The sequence below is a fragment of the Strix uralensis genome, chromosome 1 (assembly GCF_047716275.1).
Source record: "Strix uralensis isolate ZFMK-TIS-50842 chromosome 1, bStrUra1, whole genome shotgun sequence".
NCBI classification, from domain to species: Eukaryota; Metazoa; Chordata; class Aves; order Strigiformes; family Strigidae; genus Strix; species Strix uralensis.
The window spans coordinates 160,577,767-160,595,310 of record NC_133972.1 but is presented as its reverse complement, the minus strand read 5'-3'; the positions used below and the strand labels follow the sequence as shown (position 1 = coordinate 160,595,310).

At 41.1% G+C, this 17,544-nt stretch overlaps 1 protein-coding gene across 2 annotated transcripts in view; it reads right to left on the bottom strand.

Annotated features, from left to right (window-relative positions):
- The window catches only part of DEPTOR (DEP domain containing MTOR interacting protein), a 77,200-nt gene that overhangs the window by 26,113 nt on the left and 33,543 nt on the right, over positions 1 to 17,544 (bottom strand). For both annotated transcript variants that reach the window (XM_074887162.1, XM_074887152.1), the window contains exons 5-6: positions 14,466 to 14,644; positions 362 to 547 (exon numbers count right to left, since the gene is read on the bottom strand). In XM_074887162.1, the coding sequence (XP_074743263.1) occupies positions 362 to 547; positions 14,466 to 14,644 (365 nt within the window). The remainder of the gene's footprint in view (positions 1 to 361; positions 548 to 14,465; positions 14,645 to 17,544) is intronic.

Below are 17,544 nucleotides of genomic sequence, written 5' to 3'. Positions count from 1 at the left end.
TTACTAGATATTGCTGTACAGCAAATGCTGCAGGACCCCTTCCCCTCACTTTTACTCATCTTGAAAACTCCACAGAGAATGTATGACAAGTTATTTTGGACTTGGGGGATTTTAACCAGTTCTGTTTGTTCATGGACACCAAACTTTGATCAGCATCTGAAATGCTATTGATACAGATACAAAACCACCCCAGGAAGCTAAAGATTTGGTAAACTGAGTGGATGGACAACCCCTATGAAGAAGGACACATGATATCCAGCCCTGCTTTTTTTCAGACAAGCACTGAAACCCCTTGTACAAAAAGGATTTTTTACCATCGCATGGAGTCACCCTACACACAGCAATATAGCTGATGAGTCACCTGAGAGAAAACTGGTGTGTTTTCTGTTGTCATGGTTCTGCTTGCGCAGGCAAAATGGACTGTCATGGCTTTCTGGCACCAAGCGAGATTTCTCAGTGAGGAGCTCCATTAATCGCCGTCGCCGGCGGAAATTCATTCTGCACTGGTAGAGCAAGTTGCTGTCCATAAAATGGTGCTTGTTGGACACTAGGAAAAGAAATTAATAGAAAGTCTATGCCTGGTAGGACTGAAATCAGAGCATACCTATCTGCAATGTGTGCCCTGCACACCTTGGTGTAAGAAAGCAACACCCAGAGCTGTCCCCTCTGCAGACTCAGAAAAAGGAGGAAGGTGGACAGCTTCACGCAGGTAGCTTCAATACACATGCTTTTATAGTGTTGATAACAAAGTAGGGACTTTAGTGGCCACTGCTAAGAGGAATCTTCTACACTACTTCGATTAATGACAAGCACTTCGTATTGTCAAGTGGAAATGGAAGTGCTTTATCCTTCCGTGTCAGGTTGCATAATGGTCCATCTCCACGCGTGCTTCCTCTGTATGCCATTTTCTGCTGCTGGTCACTACAGACCAGACTTAGCTCCTTACATCAATTTTTTTGTAAATTCATCAGTCCAGGGCAGCCCCTGGGACCTCTTACTGACTACCTTGTTCAGAGCTACAGGCAGCAAAGAATCAAGACCTGTGTATTTCCTCTGTCTTGTTCACCACAGACACCATGTCCCAGACACTTCCTGCAGGCCACTTCCCCTGCTTCACACAGATACGCAAGGTTTGGGAACAGGCACACGGCCAAAAATCATTTCTTACATAATGAACAGAAGTCTTAATTACAACCTGTTTCGACACTGAGAGCAAATCCCAGGTGGCTGGTGTGAGAGCAAGAGCTCCGAGCCTACCCCGCAGACTGCAGCACCACCATATCGTCTGCATGTTCGCTGCCACTGATGCTGCATCTTAATAGCGATGAAAAATGCAGCAGTTGGACAGAGATCTGTGCCAGTACCTGAAAGTGCTCTTACTCCTTCAGGGCTTGATTGCAGGAAAGCCCTCTGGAGTACGCCCTGCATTAGTACTGCAGCGTCTTAAATAGCTGCAGTAGATGTTTTGGCTGAATTTTCTCCATCCTCACCTAGCTCCTGTGATCACGTTTCACAGAAATGATTTCCCACAGTTGACCTTTTCCATGAAGGATCTAGATTCCGTATTTACCAGGTTTATAAATTGCATTTCTTCCAATACTGAACCATAAGAACTGGTGTGTTATACATATTTATATGTAAAGTGTAAACAACAACATAGATATGCACTCAGAGGTCAGTCAAGTCTTTGAGTACATGACTCAGTTATTTGGCCCCAGCCTCTGACTGCAGACACTGAACTTTTGCCTTGCTCTTTGTTCTGCCCTATGTGTGGGGTCCAAAAGCAGCAGAGCCCAAGGTGCTACACCAGATCCAGAGGCTGGAGGCCTGCTGGCCTGCTTTTCCTTTGTCCTCATCCCCAACACACTCTTTCTTGCTCTCATCCCTTCTCAATACCTCCATGTGTCTCAGACTGCTGTCCATGAGCCCCGCAGAAGTACACCACATACATGATAGCCTTGCAAAAAAGGCTGTATTTAGACATAAATTGCCAGTATGTTATTTGATGCTTGTGAGCTGAAGGAATAGCCCAGCCACCTTCTCCAGTATATTCATGCCAGGGATGTCAAATCATCCAGACAATAATGAAGACGTCTGTCCTAGACCTGATCCTCAGGGCACAGGCCTCCATATGGATACAGAAACTGCCATGTGGGGTCAGACCATATGTCCATCTTGCAAAGAAGCATGTCTCTTGCCTGCCTGGGCCACTGTCAGAGAGGGGACACTGTACAAATGCACTTTTTTGGCTTTGGGACACAAGGAATAATCAGAACACAGAAGCTTTCTGAACTGCACATGCTTGTGCTGATACTGTTCTTTCCTCAAATCAGCCACGTGCATCCTCCATGAGCAAAATGGCTTTGCTAAGTTAAATTTAGCACTGCAAGCAATTCATTACTGTGTTCTGACACGTTAATTATTGCAGGCACACAGTGCTGCTGTGCTCCTCATTTTGGACACATATAGTATGCAATACTATTAAATAACACTTACTAACAATCACTATTTTTGAAGAACGGAAATAAAGGAGAAGAGATTTGGAGACTTGCCTACATCCACAAAAGGATTTGCTATCAGAGGCAGAGTTAGTATGTAGGTGTTCACAGCTACCAGTCTCATTTTCAGATCACTGACACAATAAGTAAAAGTAGCAATATCTAGCAATATCCTACCACATTATTAGAATAACCTGATGTAAATACAAAAAAACTTCCTCTTTTTTTTTTTAATGACATCTTAAAGAGTTCCCTGAAACTTAAAAAGGCAAGCTCTACTTATTCAGCGTGCTACTGGGATTCACACAATCACAGAATGGTTTCAGTTGGAAGGGACCTTAAAAATCATCTAGTTCCACCCCCCGCCATGGGCAGGGACACCTTCCACTAGACCAGGTTGCTCAAAGCCCCGTCCAACCTGGCCTTGAACACTGCCAGGGAGGGGGCAGCCACAACTTCTCTGGGCAACATGTTCCAGTGTCTCACCGCCCTCACAGTAAAGGATTTCTTCCTAATATCTTATCTAAATCTACCCTCTTGCAGTTTAAAACCATTACCCCTTGTACTCTCACTACACTCCCTAATAAAGAGTCCCTCCCCATCTTTCCTGTAGCCCCCTTTAAGTACTGGAAGGTTGTTATAAGGTCTCCCTGGAGCTTTCTCTTCTCCAGGCTGAACAACCCCAACTCTCTCACCTTGTTCTCATAGGGGAGGTGCTCCAGACACCTGGACCCATTCCAACAGGTCCATAATCTGAAATGAAAGAGGGTCCCACAAATAGTCCCTTGGAAGTAGGATTACTGTTACCAACCCTTTGCAATATAAGAAATATCAGTATGGTTTCTGATTCAAGCTAAATATTATGGCACAACAGTTTTTAATTAAAACTATTCTGTTCTATTTATGTCATTAACTGAAGTGCTCTGCCAGTCTTCAGAAATTATGATAAACAGAGATCAACACACACTCGTGTTGCAGACATCATAAAGCACTCTGAAATTCTAGAATAATTACTGACCATGAAACTAGATAATATAAACTTTTTTATGCCAATATGCTGAGTATATTTTAGAATAACAATACTTGTTTTGACTGAAATATTGTAATATTTATATATTTGCAATAGCAAAGCTTAGGTCTTACATTGAAGTAATTCATCCCTGCTGTAATTCTTTTAGTCCATGGAAGGCTGAATTTTTATATAATAGATGAATACAAGTGGAAAAGGTAAGACCAATGACTGTATGTTGTAGCATATTTGTATATGGTTTACACAACAAAGGGTTTGTAGCCAGAATGCTTATGACAAGTCACATTAGTACAGAGTCTGGAGTGCTTGTTGATTTTCATAGTTTAATTCCTCATTTCTACTGATAGTTCACATTTCATGTGAGCATGTTAGAATAACAGTGTGCATCCTCAGTTTGAGCAAAGAATATATTTGTAGCACCACGTAACTTTTTGCATATTTAAAAAGAAGCTAAAAAAATACACAGAAGTAGTTAGTTCAGACTGCTTCCTTGTACATACATCATCAAATAAAGTATCTCACCAAAATTAGTGGTGTGCCCCACGGGGCTTTTATTTTTTTTAAATCATCTGACATATTCATGAGTTAGGATGAAATGTCCATGCCATGACTCTGCCTAAGGAAGAATGTATCCATCTGGAACGGTGTGAAAAGAGGGATTTCCAGACGATGGATCAGAAGGAAGAGGTTGAGGAGAGGGAGGCAGACACCAGTGCAGGCTGCCTCTGAAGCACTCCTCAGGTGCAGTGGCTGACTTTCAGTCACACATGCCCTCATCCTTGATAAATCACAACTACGTGAATGCGAGACACAGAGCATGCACAGAGGGTTGGTTTTGTTATGCTTAGTACCTGCTAGGTGAGAGGTACTGGCACAGGCATGGGTGCTCAGCTCAACTACTTTAACAGTCCATGTTTTGCTGCAATCAGCAGAGAAAAGTGGGAGTGAAAAACTCTTCCAAGCTGAGTGTAGAATGCTGAGAGGACTGCACAGACTTGCTCAGGAGGGATTTCCTTAAAGGTAATTTAGAGGTTGTTACCTCAAGCAAATGTGGAGGGTTGACTCAGAGGCAGCAGTAGATAAAACTGTGGCAGCTGACAAGGCTCCTGCTCCAGGTATCTGTCCCTCTTGGGGAAGTTCCTGCCTCCAGATAGGGATTGACTTAACTGCTCCTGAATTAGTTCACTGCCCTTCATAATGCAGCATAGAAAAGCAAACTGGCACCCATTTCAGTTTGTCTTAAAAAGTCAGGCCATGGCTGATGAGTATCAGGACCTGTATTTGTACACGATGAGGGTGCTGTAAAGAGCAAGGTGGGGTGACTTCACAGGTTTCTCATTCCAATTTAATTCACCAGTGCTCGTGTGGAAACATGTTCATGTTACGATGTACACCTTACGAAACAGAAAGAAATGTACCAGAGAGTAAAGTAAAAATATGGTGACTGGCGACCTCCAAAATCACAAAAGTGCACAAGGGCACTTATGGTCCTGGAGGGAAAGGCACCAACATTTAATTCAAAGTCACCGATGTCAAACTTTCGAGGTACGGTCACAACCCACCAGTCTAATCTCCCACATACACAGGCCACAGAATTTCTCCCAGAAACAGAATTTAAAACCTCTCATTTAATCTTACAAAAATACAGTTTACTTGTACTTTAAAGCAGCCTGTAATGACCACTTTACTCTTCCCCTTAGGAGCTGTTCAAGCCTTCAGCTACTTTCACAGAATCACAGAATCATCTAGGTTGGAAAAGACCTTGAAGACCATCCAGTCCAACCATTTAATGGCTGTCCTTGCCAGACAATAAAGATTTAGCTCAAGGTGGAATTTATTTAACTTCAGCTGCTAATCCCTGGATTTTGTCACACCTTCATCAGAAAGTTACATAAGATCCAGTCAGAAATCTTTGTAAAGAAGTCTGTGAAGTGATGAAGCCAACTCTCAAACATATGTTTGATCAGCTGAATAAATAACACCTCTTAAAAACTGACTTTTTTTTAGTTCTCCTCAAGTCCTCTTCAGAATTTCTTTATCCTTCCTAAAATCCAGCTATTAGAACTGCATACTCACAGTTACACCCTCACTCCCCTTCTCTTACTTGCTGCTGTCCTTTTTGTACATCTCAGGCTCATAGTAACAGTTACTACAACCGTGCTGCGCAAAAAGCCTAAGATGGGAACAATTTGTACCCTGTACACCCTCCTTTCCCTGCACAACATTGCTTCATACCAGTGAGCAGAGGCTGTATTCTCATTTCCTAGATATATTGCCTTCTAGTTGTGACATTAGTATACAAAAACTTCTTCGGGGTAACGACCATTTAATTGAGTTCAATTATTTGTTTACTGTTTCATCTATCCCTAGCATTTGCAAACTTCATTGGCAAAGATTTTAGCTAGTCATTCCCCATCTACATTACTGTTGAGAAAAATCAGAACATTTATTTTGGCATTTCTCTGATTGGGAGCACCCAATGTTGCAGCTTTGCTGCTGATGTGTCTGGCTGCTTCATAGTTTCTGTCCAGATACATAAAATATAAATTGCAATGTCCATGCAAATCTTCTTTCAGCTTCTGATTCTGACATAAAATCCCAGGATCTGCAAGGGACTCAAACAGCCTTTTCTTTTCTTCTTTTACAAGGAGGCTGGTGCACAAGAGAGATAGAAATATTAGCTTTACATTAATTTCATAGAGCCACGGAGGCTTTAGAAAGTACAAAAGCCTATTTTAATAAATGGTGTGACTCATGCCTTAAAAATCAGGCCATTTTCATAACTGGCTTTTCCCCCAGATCCCTCCCATCACTTCAATTCCCTGTGATTTTTAGTGCTGATAATCTGTGTACATCTTCACCACAGTGATTAATGCTTTCTACCATCCAAAAGCTGCAGCTCCCAGTAGGCCACAACCAGCGATGCACTCCAGCTGCTCTGCACATCCCCAGAAACACAACGCTGTCACCAAGCAAGCCTGTGGCTGGAGCCGGGGAACTGCTGCTTCGTGTTGAGGAAGTGGTGGGAAAGAGATCAAAGTCCCCGAGGAGCCGGATGAGCAGCTTTTCCCAAGAGAGGGGAGGACATGTTGAAGTGTGTGCTTGTTTGTTTGTGTGAGCGTGTGCTTGTTAAGGCTTTTATAACCTCTTCCTTCTTAAGAGGAAGAGGTTATAAAAGCATTAGCAGAGTATATGGAGTTTTCAGCGGTGGTATGTCATGTCTTTCCTCACTTAAAGACAAAAGCAGCACTGAACTCTGCCCAGTGGTGCACAACACATTTCCAAGCCTCTCGCTGCATGAGGCAGCAGCCCTAGTCTATTTGCAACTATACTGTATCTTTTTACTGAGATAGTTTCCTCTATTAAAATGACGTTAAACCCAGTTTGAAGTTTCAGGAGATCATTCTGGACCTTCACTACTACTGGCTGCAATAGTCTGCGCCTTCATATAGCAAGTCACAGATAACCATATCAGTTTTGACCTCTGAAGTGGCAGGACATTGCCCCAGAGAGCTGACATCGTACTGAAAACAAATGCAGGATGATGAGACACACACTGGTAGGCTGCGAGGAGTGACGGGGCTGCGGGTTTATCTGAAGGAGGGCACAGCCCAAGCTGCTCCCGCCAGCTCCCAAGGTGTGCCCAGGGAAGGGCCTGGCTCCAGCCCTGCATCCTTTTGCTTCCTCACTCCCCTCTCCTAAGTAGAATCAGTGTTTAAAAGGGAAGGAAACAAATCAACTCTGTAAAATAATGGTTCCTTAAAAAAAACCCTCTCTCCGTTGATAGCACACATTTTGCTGAGCCTGTCTCCTCTGTGCCTCAGGCCTTTTGCCAGCTCTGTGTCAGCCCCTTGCCAGAGAAGCAATGGAAGTGTGTGTCCACTTTGGTTTTCACAGAGCAAGGGTGAGCCTGTGAGCTTGGAAAACACTGATCGGCTGCTGAGACCCACGCAGTGAGGCTGCTGGGCTTTCGGCTGGTCCTCACCCTGGCTCCACGCTGCCCACCTCGGCCGCACGACCCCTCCACTCCTGCCCATCTCTCTTCCACTCCTGTCTTGCACCAACACATGTGAGGCTGGAGAATAACCGACGTTTTATTCTGCACTGGACAATGCTTTTCCCACTCCTCTCAAAGCCTTCCTGTTTTTCTAAAGCTAATCTGGCATCTGCAAAGCATTTCAATAATGGCACCTATTCAGATTAGTTTCCTTTTACACATTGATGAATTACACCTACTTGGAGCTACCTCAAATCAAGGAAGAGAGACTACAGATGTTCAGCGAGCACAGGGCCTTGGATCTTGGATTCCCTGCACCATATAAACACAACACTTGCACTTCCACCTTTTATGAATCTATATGTGCTACATAGACTGTAGATAAGCCCACCTGTGAATGTACTCAACTGGCATGTGCAGACTCTTGGCAGTGCAGCTGTACTAAATAGTATTTTTTTCTCATTTGGAGTACAAGGAATTCGCTTTGAACGGACAACGGATCTAAGCTTGAACTGCTCTAGTTTCCACCGACCCTCTTGTATAAAACTGCAAGGCAGATCCTGGCCCTGAAATACAAAATCCAGAGAGCTGTTCCAGCTTATCCTAGCTAAGAGTGAAGCCAGTAAGTGTGTCCAGAAGTAAGTAAGTCCCGGACCTGTAAGTAGGTCCAGAAAAAAACCTGTGGTGTAATTTGAGAACCATGTGTTCTGAGTTGTTTCAACGAACTGTGGTGTATTCATGTAGTGCAAAAAAGTCTAGACAACTTTTATACTGCCTTTAAAGCATCAGGATTACAATAGACAACTGTCAAAAGTTTCTTGGGAACTGAAATACAGAGTATCCTGCTCTTACTGAAGTGGATTGTTCTGCTCAGTCCATTAATATTTTATTTCAGCTGCCTTAAAATAGGTATGCAGATAAGTGTTTCTATATACATTTTGTCATTCCAGTAGGTTTGCCATCTATTTGCAGTCTATTTTCAAATACACACAACTTACTCTAGTATGAAAGGTCAGTGTTGAATCACGCACATTTCAGCAGTCCTTTCAGTTTGTATATGAGGATTTATCATCTTTAATTTAGCAAGTTTACAGAACATAGCCAACTGCTTTTCTTTGCTTCCAAATAAAGTATGGAAAGTGCAGTCTGAGGCAAGGGAAGCAGAAGATGAAAAGGCCCATCTGGGTATCTTTTTTTCTGTTGCAGCTGTTAAAAAATGAAACCCATTCTCTGTCAGAAAAATAGAATTCGGTAGTTAATACGAAAAGAAGTCTTCATATGTTATTTACATAATGCATAGAGCGTGTGGCTCTTTCAAAAACCAAACCCATTCCTGCTTTAGATAAAGACAACTGCAAGAAGAGCACAATGAGAAGCAGATAGAATAGGAAGCTGGAAGATTATACAATTACATACAAAGTTCTTATTCTCTGACTTTCCTACCAGGTCAAAATCATGAAAAATACGCAAAGTGGTCTTCAGATTTAGCAGAAGCAGTTGAATTACTGTGCGTGAGGTTACTGTCCCTATGTATGGGAACTGCTGGGGAAGAACTGCCCCAGAAACAACTGAGTGCCTCTGCATGGCATCAGCTCAGGGTAAATAGGGCTTATAATAAAAACAAAGTTGTGTTGCAGGACTTCAAAGACTAACTAAAGGCTTCTGTTTTACTGAGATAAATTAAGGCACCAGCTGTAAAAATGTGATGTTTTACAGTTTTTAGCATGGACTATACACAATGAATGCTTGGATATATCCAACAGCTGATGTGATCCAGGTGTTAGATCAACTAGAAAAATTATATAAAAAATCTATGTGGTAATTTTGGAGGAGAAACCTATGACCATTTAAGTCAAGGATTTATGGGATGGTTCAATGGCACGTATAAATTGCTACCTGCAGTTGATATTTCCAAGAAAGACGTTCCAAAGAAAAACTGCAAATTAAGGAAGAAGTGCATACTTCACATATATGGCAAGTTTTCATTTACAAAGTAAGAAATGTCAGCTAATCATAAGCAATTGGACATCTAAGGTAAATGTAACAACACATACTTCACAATTTACAGCAATTTTAGATGAGAGAAGGAAAGCTTTTCCATAAAAGCAAAAGAATAATACTTTGTTAATCTACTTCCACAATTATAACAAACTTTCAACTGCATCATGTATCTTGACACTTAAAACCAAATGCACTGATCACCTCATTAAAGGAAACTTTGCTGTATAAAGGTACAGAGTCCTTGCAAAGAATAGTGAAAATTAAATATGTTTTAAGGCTTTTCTGCAGAGACCGGGAGATAGTGTATGTCAATATTTATTGTTCTCACTAAGTCACTATAAAATGTTTGTTTTCATCTCTGAAAGTAATTTGCAGGGTGGAATTTTGCTGATAAAAGATTAACTCTCGAGAGGTGGTAAGCACCTGCTTCTGTGCTAAGTCAGCAGAACACGTGTCTGCCTTGAATGCACCAGGTCTGGCCAACTGCAATTAACTCAATAAAATTTTTTTAAGCCAAAAAGCATTCTAAAGGAGGGTGGGGGCAGAAGACACTTATATCATGCCTAAGACATCTTACCACATATTTACTACCATTATAAAATCCTAGGACTGATAAAATGTTTCAAAGATACCTGCTAGCCAGTCATCTCCAAAAGAGATTTTTCCACCCCTCACTCATTCAGGAAAGCAAAGCCTATGGCCTTTCCAGAACAATCACACATGTGTTCCTCTGTTGGTCTGAGGTTGGGAATCTGCATCCTGCCCGCCCAGACCAGAGCGGACAGCCACGCAAACTGCTTCGTGCTGAACCATGCTGCGGTCACTGCCTGGGGAAGGTGCTGGAGAGATGTCAGAGAGGAAATAACACCAAGCATATACACTTGAAAGTAGGCAACAGCTTGGGAAACAGCAACAGCAAAAGAGAGAGAAAGTGATCTGGCACGAGTAGGTGAGCACTGCGGCTAAGACCCACACTTCTTGTAGACTCGACCAGGAGAGCGGCACATGCTGTACTGTCTGCAGTGCAGGGCAATTCATACGTGTTTATACTCCACAACATACTGAAAAGTATTTTTAAATGTGCTACGATTTGGTCACTGCCACAGAGGAAATGCAAATATTCATCTTTCAACATGCTATCCTAAGAAGGCAAAGGTTCTTCTTAACAGTATTAACCAGATTTTAAAATGGAAAGTATTTATCACTTGAGATTCTAGACCTTAAATCTTTCTGCAAGGCAGGCAGACGTTTCGACATACCCCAAGCTTCGGTACCCGAGTCCTTGGAGGAGGACAGGAGGACTTAGCCTGTCATGTCAGTGGTGCTCTGCTGCTGGGGCTGCAGGTGCAGGATAAGTGCTCAAACAAGTGCCATGCGCAAGTATGAGCCAAAAAAAGATTCCAGAAAGAGCTCTGTGGATACCCTCTTTCCTCCTTGGACATCTCAGCACCTCTGTTTTCCAGACTGAGCGAGGGCCGTGACTGTGACTGGATGCTCACACTGTCCTCTGCCTGCCCCCTGCCCATCCTTTCTTTGGTCTGATCTACCCTGGAGTTGGCGGAGAACTTCAGTCTTCTCTTGCTGCATGTGAATTTTGACCACAGTAGCTAATCTTTCTCACCATTTCCATATGAAGAACTAGGAAGGATCCAGTCTCCTAGATGAAAGTTTTATCTGTTAATATTACAAAAGTCTACATACCTCACCATAGTAGAAAGGGGCTTTTCTACAGCTGAGAAATGTGTTCTATACGCTTTTTATCCCTGGCCTTATTGGATGTGCATCACCACGTTTATAATTCTTTGCACAGTCTTTATTCCTATACTCTGGGGAAGACCATCAGTGTTCACAAATGCAGAAAAACTATTGTGTTGGCAATTACACTGCCAACACAAGCCTTCAAGAAATATACAGTGCATAATACTGCACCTTTTTTTTTTTTTTTTTAATTATTCCATAACACCTGGGGGTACCAGTCCATAGGAACGGACATCTGGCTCCTATTTGTGAAAATGGTGGTTTGTGGATTACAATTTGTATGCACCAGTGGGATTCTGGAAGGAAACAATTCAGCTCTTAAGCACGTTTCATCATTTTCATGTATGGCAGGGGAAACATGTATAGTTACATATGCCCAAAGAGATCACGGAGATTATTTTTAAACTGAAACATTTGATGTTTTTACAGCATTTATGCAATTCCTCCTAAACCACTGTTTTCCTTTTTAAAATTAGCATCAGTGTTTGTTTCCTGTGTGAAACCTGGTTTGTTTCTGACCAATTAAAGTGAAGATAAATGTGTCAGGAAGCTGTTTTGAATACAGTATCTCAGCTGCAGAATAGAGCTTCTCTGAGTAATTGAAATGAAAGTCAGTATCAGTAAAAATAAATTGCACAATTCAGTTGTGGCTGGAAAATTACTACTGAGATTGCCAACTTGATGCAACTATTTCTATTACTTTCTCTTGCATTAGGTAAGGTAATAAATACTTCATAAGAATAGCAGAGTAAGGGTTTTTTTATTCTGTATTGTGGATATCAAACAATACTGCGAGCAAAAGATTGCCTTTAGGGTAGGAAAATGTTTTATTCTCCACTCTGGCACAGTCAAGAGTCTTTCTGCTGCTTCTGCCAATGAGGATGCCCATTAGTGTCAAGTAACATTTTGGTACTGCTGATGAGATACAAAACAAAGGATGCATAGTATGATGAAAAGAATTTACTGTACTAAAAGATAGAAAAATACCCTTTTTTTTTTTTTTTGTGTAATTGGAATTCAATGAGACGGGGGAAAAAAGAGAATACCGCTCCTGCCATTTTACAGTTTATAACTCCAGTTCTATACCGGGAGTTTTCATTTCAAGCTCCCTTCTTAGAGGAAGCCAGCGTTACATGAACCTTCAAAATGCACAGATTGTATTCAGTTGCAAAGGTGAACCCCAAACCAGCTCTGTGTTAATTCTGCTAGTACCTGCATCAATATTCCTAACACTATCTAGACAAATTGTTTCAGTGAAATCCAAAGGAGAATTCCTGCTTAGCATGTCCACTTGTAAAGATAAATCTTGACATTACTCAGTTTTATTTTACTTCCAGCTTCCCCATCAAATCAGTGTGAAATCCCCACCTTTGCCGTGATAAAAGCTGAGTGAGGAAGATGATGGTACCTTGGAGTGAGAAGGACATTTCCTCAGCCATCAACCAATTCCCAGTGACCCATTTGCGGTCACTTCATGAGTTTCAAACCTCACTGTAACAAGACCCTTTGCATGTGCTTTTGACTGCTAGAAGAGGATGGGCAGGGGACAAATCTGCAAAACTGGCTGGGGCAATCCATAAAGGTGAGCAGGGCCACCATCCCTCAGGAATCTCCCCAGAAACCCATCTTGACAAGGGCAAAATTATTTCCCTGCCAAGGTGAACTGCTGAGCATTTGCCTTAGTTAATGAAACAATGGTTGATCTGCAATAAAAGCCACATCCTGACTTTCTTAGCTCTGCAGAGATTTCAATACCAAAGTAAATCCATCTTTGCACCAAATGTCAAATTCTGACTTTATTTCCTCTGCAGAAACACCAATAGCAGCGTAAATCTCACTTCAGTCTTTTTTTTTTTTTTTAAGGAAAGTTTACCTTGTATATAATACACAGAAAATGCTTGGGTAAAAATAGGAATGAAATCATTGCTGCTATAAAGAGGAGGGGTGGCATACCTTCCCTGTCCATCAAGCTCCAAGCAGTTGGCACTCTATAAATCATAGGAAGCACAGAGGTAATTATAGAACTGGAAGCAGATTACTGTAAACATTCCGAAGTAGCTCCTAGTAATTGGAAGCTAAAGATAATGTGAGCATGATTACAACCATGAAGGAACTGTGCAGGTCACTTATGCCCCCATTTTTCTCTATTCCTTAAAATGAGGTTTCTCACAAAGCAACAAGCAACCTAGTCATTCTAGCAGCTTGTATTTTAACAACCTGTTAATATCATGAATTGTTTGTTCTCCGTCAGAATTAGTGTTGATGTGACAACATTTGGATCACCAGGATCTGCTTACTTTCCCGTTGTGCACCAAGCAACATAGCTAACAGCTACTGCCAGCTTGTTCTGTCATCTCCTGGCACCCCTTCATCACTCCCAGAATGCCCTGCAACATGTTTATGGTGGAAAACGTGTGGTCAGAGAAGGGCAACTTGCACTGAGAGTAAATTATGGCAACATGTAAAATGGGTTTTAGTGCCAGGGGTGTTCATTTCTTCACCCTCAGGGCAGTAGAGAGAAAACTGTCTCCTCCATCCGTAAGGGAGGGAGCTCCTAGGTGAAGGTGCATCTGCCAGCCACAAGGTGCTGAACCATAAAGAAATATTTCATTCCTGCCTCAAAAAAGTTACACACCAGGACAAATACAGTAACACTTCAGCTGAAAGCGATACCCTCTTTCTTGCCCAAATACACTAGAACGACTCTGCAACATGACCAAGAGGAAAGCTGCTTTTCTAGCATCGGATTGTGCTCTGCTCCTGTTCTCAAGTAGGACAATATACAGAACCTGTCATTTTTAATCTACATAGAAAATTTATGACTCTAATCCCTACTTGATCCTTACAAAGCTATTTACCTTAATTATATGTATTGCCGGTAACAAATTTTACAAGTTAGTTACCACAAGAATACAAGAGTTGATTTTCATCCACATCTTTATGTTCTTATTATGCAATCTCAAATTCTAGCTGTATTCTGCATTTGAGGCAAAATTTTCAGAACTAAGACAAGCTTTTGAAAAAGCCACTCTTTTATTAAATAAAGTTAGCTAGACTCCTACCTGAAATTATTTAGAACTTGAACATACTATGACGAAGGAGACAAGAGCCCCTCCACATAATCCAACCTGAAGAAAGTACTTATAGTGTAGCTTTTGCTACCTGGCAGTAGATTTCTCACCGTGCTGTATAATCCCGTGCTCCAAAAGCCTGCGGCCAAGCTGCTCTGCTTCAGTCCGTGTTGTGGCCTCTCCTTCTTGGATCAGCCAGTCAATGAACTCTGATGCCACAAAGGTCCGTTCGTACTTGACTCCTTCCTCTTCCCTGGCTTGCAAAAGGGTATTTTCAGAACTCATCAGCCTGTTATAGGGCGGGGGAAAATTGGTAGTGAAAATGGTTCTTCAAAAAAGCAACTCCAGATCTATTCTGGCAAACCTCATTGATATTAAGCAAACATATGTGAACCTTTCACTGATTTACTAAATCTTTCCTTGGTCTATTAATCTAAATTTAGGTTGTGAATTATAACTGCTTAGTCAAAAAAATTAGGCTTTATATCCCTGTGTGAAGTTAATGCCTTCTTGTTTTTTCCCGAAAAGAAAACAAAGTTCTTCAGTTTCACATTTCACCTATTTAGTTCTTTAGTCTCTCTAAAAGTTAATGTATAATCAACTTGGAAACAAAATTAGCCTAAAAGCACCAGATTGTGACTAATGTGTCCAAAAATTTCTAATTAATTTTTACAGTTAGCAGGACTATGCCCTGAAGTCATGTAGATGGTTTTGAAAACTCTCCCCATAAGCTTTAAGACAGCTGCAGAAAAATTCAAGAGGAAAGAAAAAAAGGTAGTTCTGTGGTTTGGGTGGTTGATAAATGTTTAGCGTCCAACACTCAGTGATGCAGCTGCAATCAGTGAAGTTTCACACCTGAACTCAGTTTGACATCTGAGTCTCAGAGTCTCTGCCTCAGTTGGTTCCACGTAACACCAGAGTTCAGAGGAACACCCTGAGGTGTCTCTAAATCTCCTAGCAACTGGCATGTACCTAGCTTAAATACAGTAATAAAATTATTTTCCATTCACGTAACATACATAAATGACACAGCATTAAAAAAAAAGTCTCAGTAGTTTGTTAATGCAACAGTAAGGTTGACTGAGAGAGAAGACAATTTGAAAGAAGAAATGAGAATCACTCCCTTTCAATACAGAATCCTACTTCTTTTTTGTTTTGTTGGGAGACTGAGCACCATAGCCTCCGTATTTACTAATTTCATTTTTTTCATAATAATTTTATTTAGTATAGTAATAATAGGACTAGTGGTAAGGCTTAGAATAACAGCTCAAGAATGGCATGAGGTTTTTTTTTCCATATAAGACTAAGCCCCCTCCCTTCACCAACTATTTTGAAATTAAGGACACAACTGAACTACAACAGGAAAATTCTGAAAGCTTTGCCCTTCTGATCAAAACTTTGAATTTGAATCCATACATGGGCCATCTCTTTTGAACTGCCAGCAAGTCCTGAGTTCATGGAATATAATCTCACCTATTTTGGGAGGTATCAGAAAAGTCTGTGCCATAAGAACACAGAGAAAATTTTCACTTCAATTTACAATGAGGAGGTTTGACAGGACCCAGCCCTTGTGATTTCACCTGAAAGATTTATTCCCTTGACTTTAACAAGAGCTAACCAGGAGCCTGAACTGACTGGATCTGACCACCAGGCAGCAGATCATCAAACCAGGCAAAGGCTGCTCAGCCACAGCTGTATGTCAGTGGCAGATATAACAGAGTGCTCACTTGGATGTTGGTGCGTCATTGCCAGCACCTCTGAACTGGGTAAGGACTAAGGAAGTTAAAATTAGCTGAAGGATGAGGCCAAAAGCAAGAGTATGTGCCACAGGGGACAAGGTATTGACTCCAGAACTCTTACAAAGACTTTATTCTTTTTCATATTTTGATTTATAAGCATCTGCCTGCAAGACAACATTTTGTTCCACACTAACCACAGCTAATACAGACAGCGCTCCACGGGCCCATCTTTAAATGTGTCTCATTCACCAGGCTTTTTTCCCCCCAGAAAAAAAATTCAAACCCAAAGCTCGTGTCTTTTTGTACCATCTGCTGCATGGTTACCCAGAACTGGTTACCCAGGCTCAGCAGGCACCAAATAAAAAATCCTTAGGATTGTGTTAATTGTTCTTTGATGAGTTTATAATTAGCTGACCAGCTCATTGAAGTTGCAGATAGAGAGGTCCTTGAAAAAGAGATGCTAATTGTTAGATTTTTACAGAGACACAAAAGAAATTTGGAAAAATATCAAGTGGAAAAACACTCAGCTTGACATTTCACACCCTTCTGTGTGTGCCCAGAATAGCACTGCAAAGGATTTGGACTTGTGAACAAACAGACATGACAAATTGACAGTTTAACAAACCCAGAAACAGCAATCCATAGACTTACATCGCTATCTGAAGTAAATCACTGTAACTCCACGGCTGTCAACAAAGCTGCACCAATTTACATAGCCAAAAACCTGGCCTTTCATTAGCCAGAATCGGAAACTGCCTCTAACTCTTCCATTTTCTCCTTGTTTCAAAAAAACATGAGGCTATTCATGTCAAAACACATTATTTGCTAAAACTGGTGTTATCCTGCATTAAGGGAATGTATTTAGCCAAACACTGAAATTCAAATATTTTCCAAAGAAAATTTTAACCTTGTTTTATCTAAATAACTGCACCAGAGGATAAATTTGACTTAACCACTGTTGAGTTAAAATGAAAGTGATTCAAAGAATGCAGTCTCAAAATTACCTGAATTATTTCCTGAAATTAAAACCATAAATCTGCACTTCATTCACTACGAAATCTGGTTGAAAAATCTCAGTTGAAGTCAGCATCATGAGATGACTTATAGCTCCTAAACCCGACTGCACCAGAAACAACAATCCTGTGTGCCTGATCAAAACCTACTGAGAATTGCTAACATCATAAAAATAGGATGCTTGCACAACTTGATTTTTTTTTTTAAAAAAAAAAGGCTATGAAAGGTCTGTGCTGGATTTATTTAAGATTTGCAGGACGGGTTTTGCTGAACGGGAAACATGTTTATCTCATGCAATCTATTTGGTCCATCCTGTAGAGTAGGAAAACTGATACCACCCTTGGACCTAATAAACTATTCAAGAATTTTCAGACAAGACTGTAGGAAATCCAGTAGGTTTCATCTCTAGCTATAAACTTGAACCTCAAAGCATGTT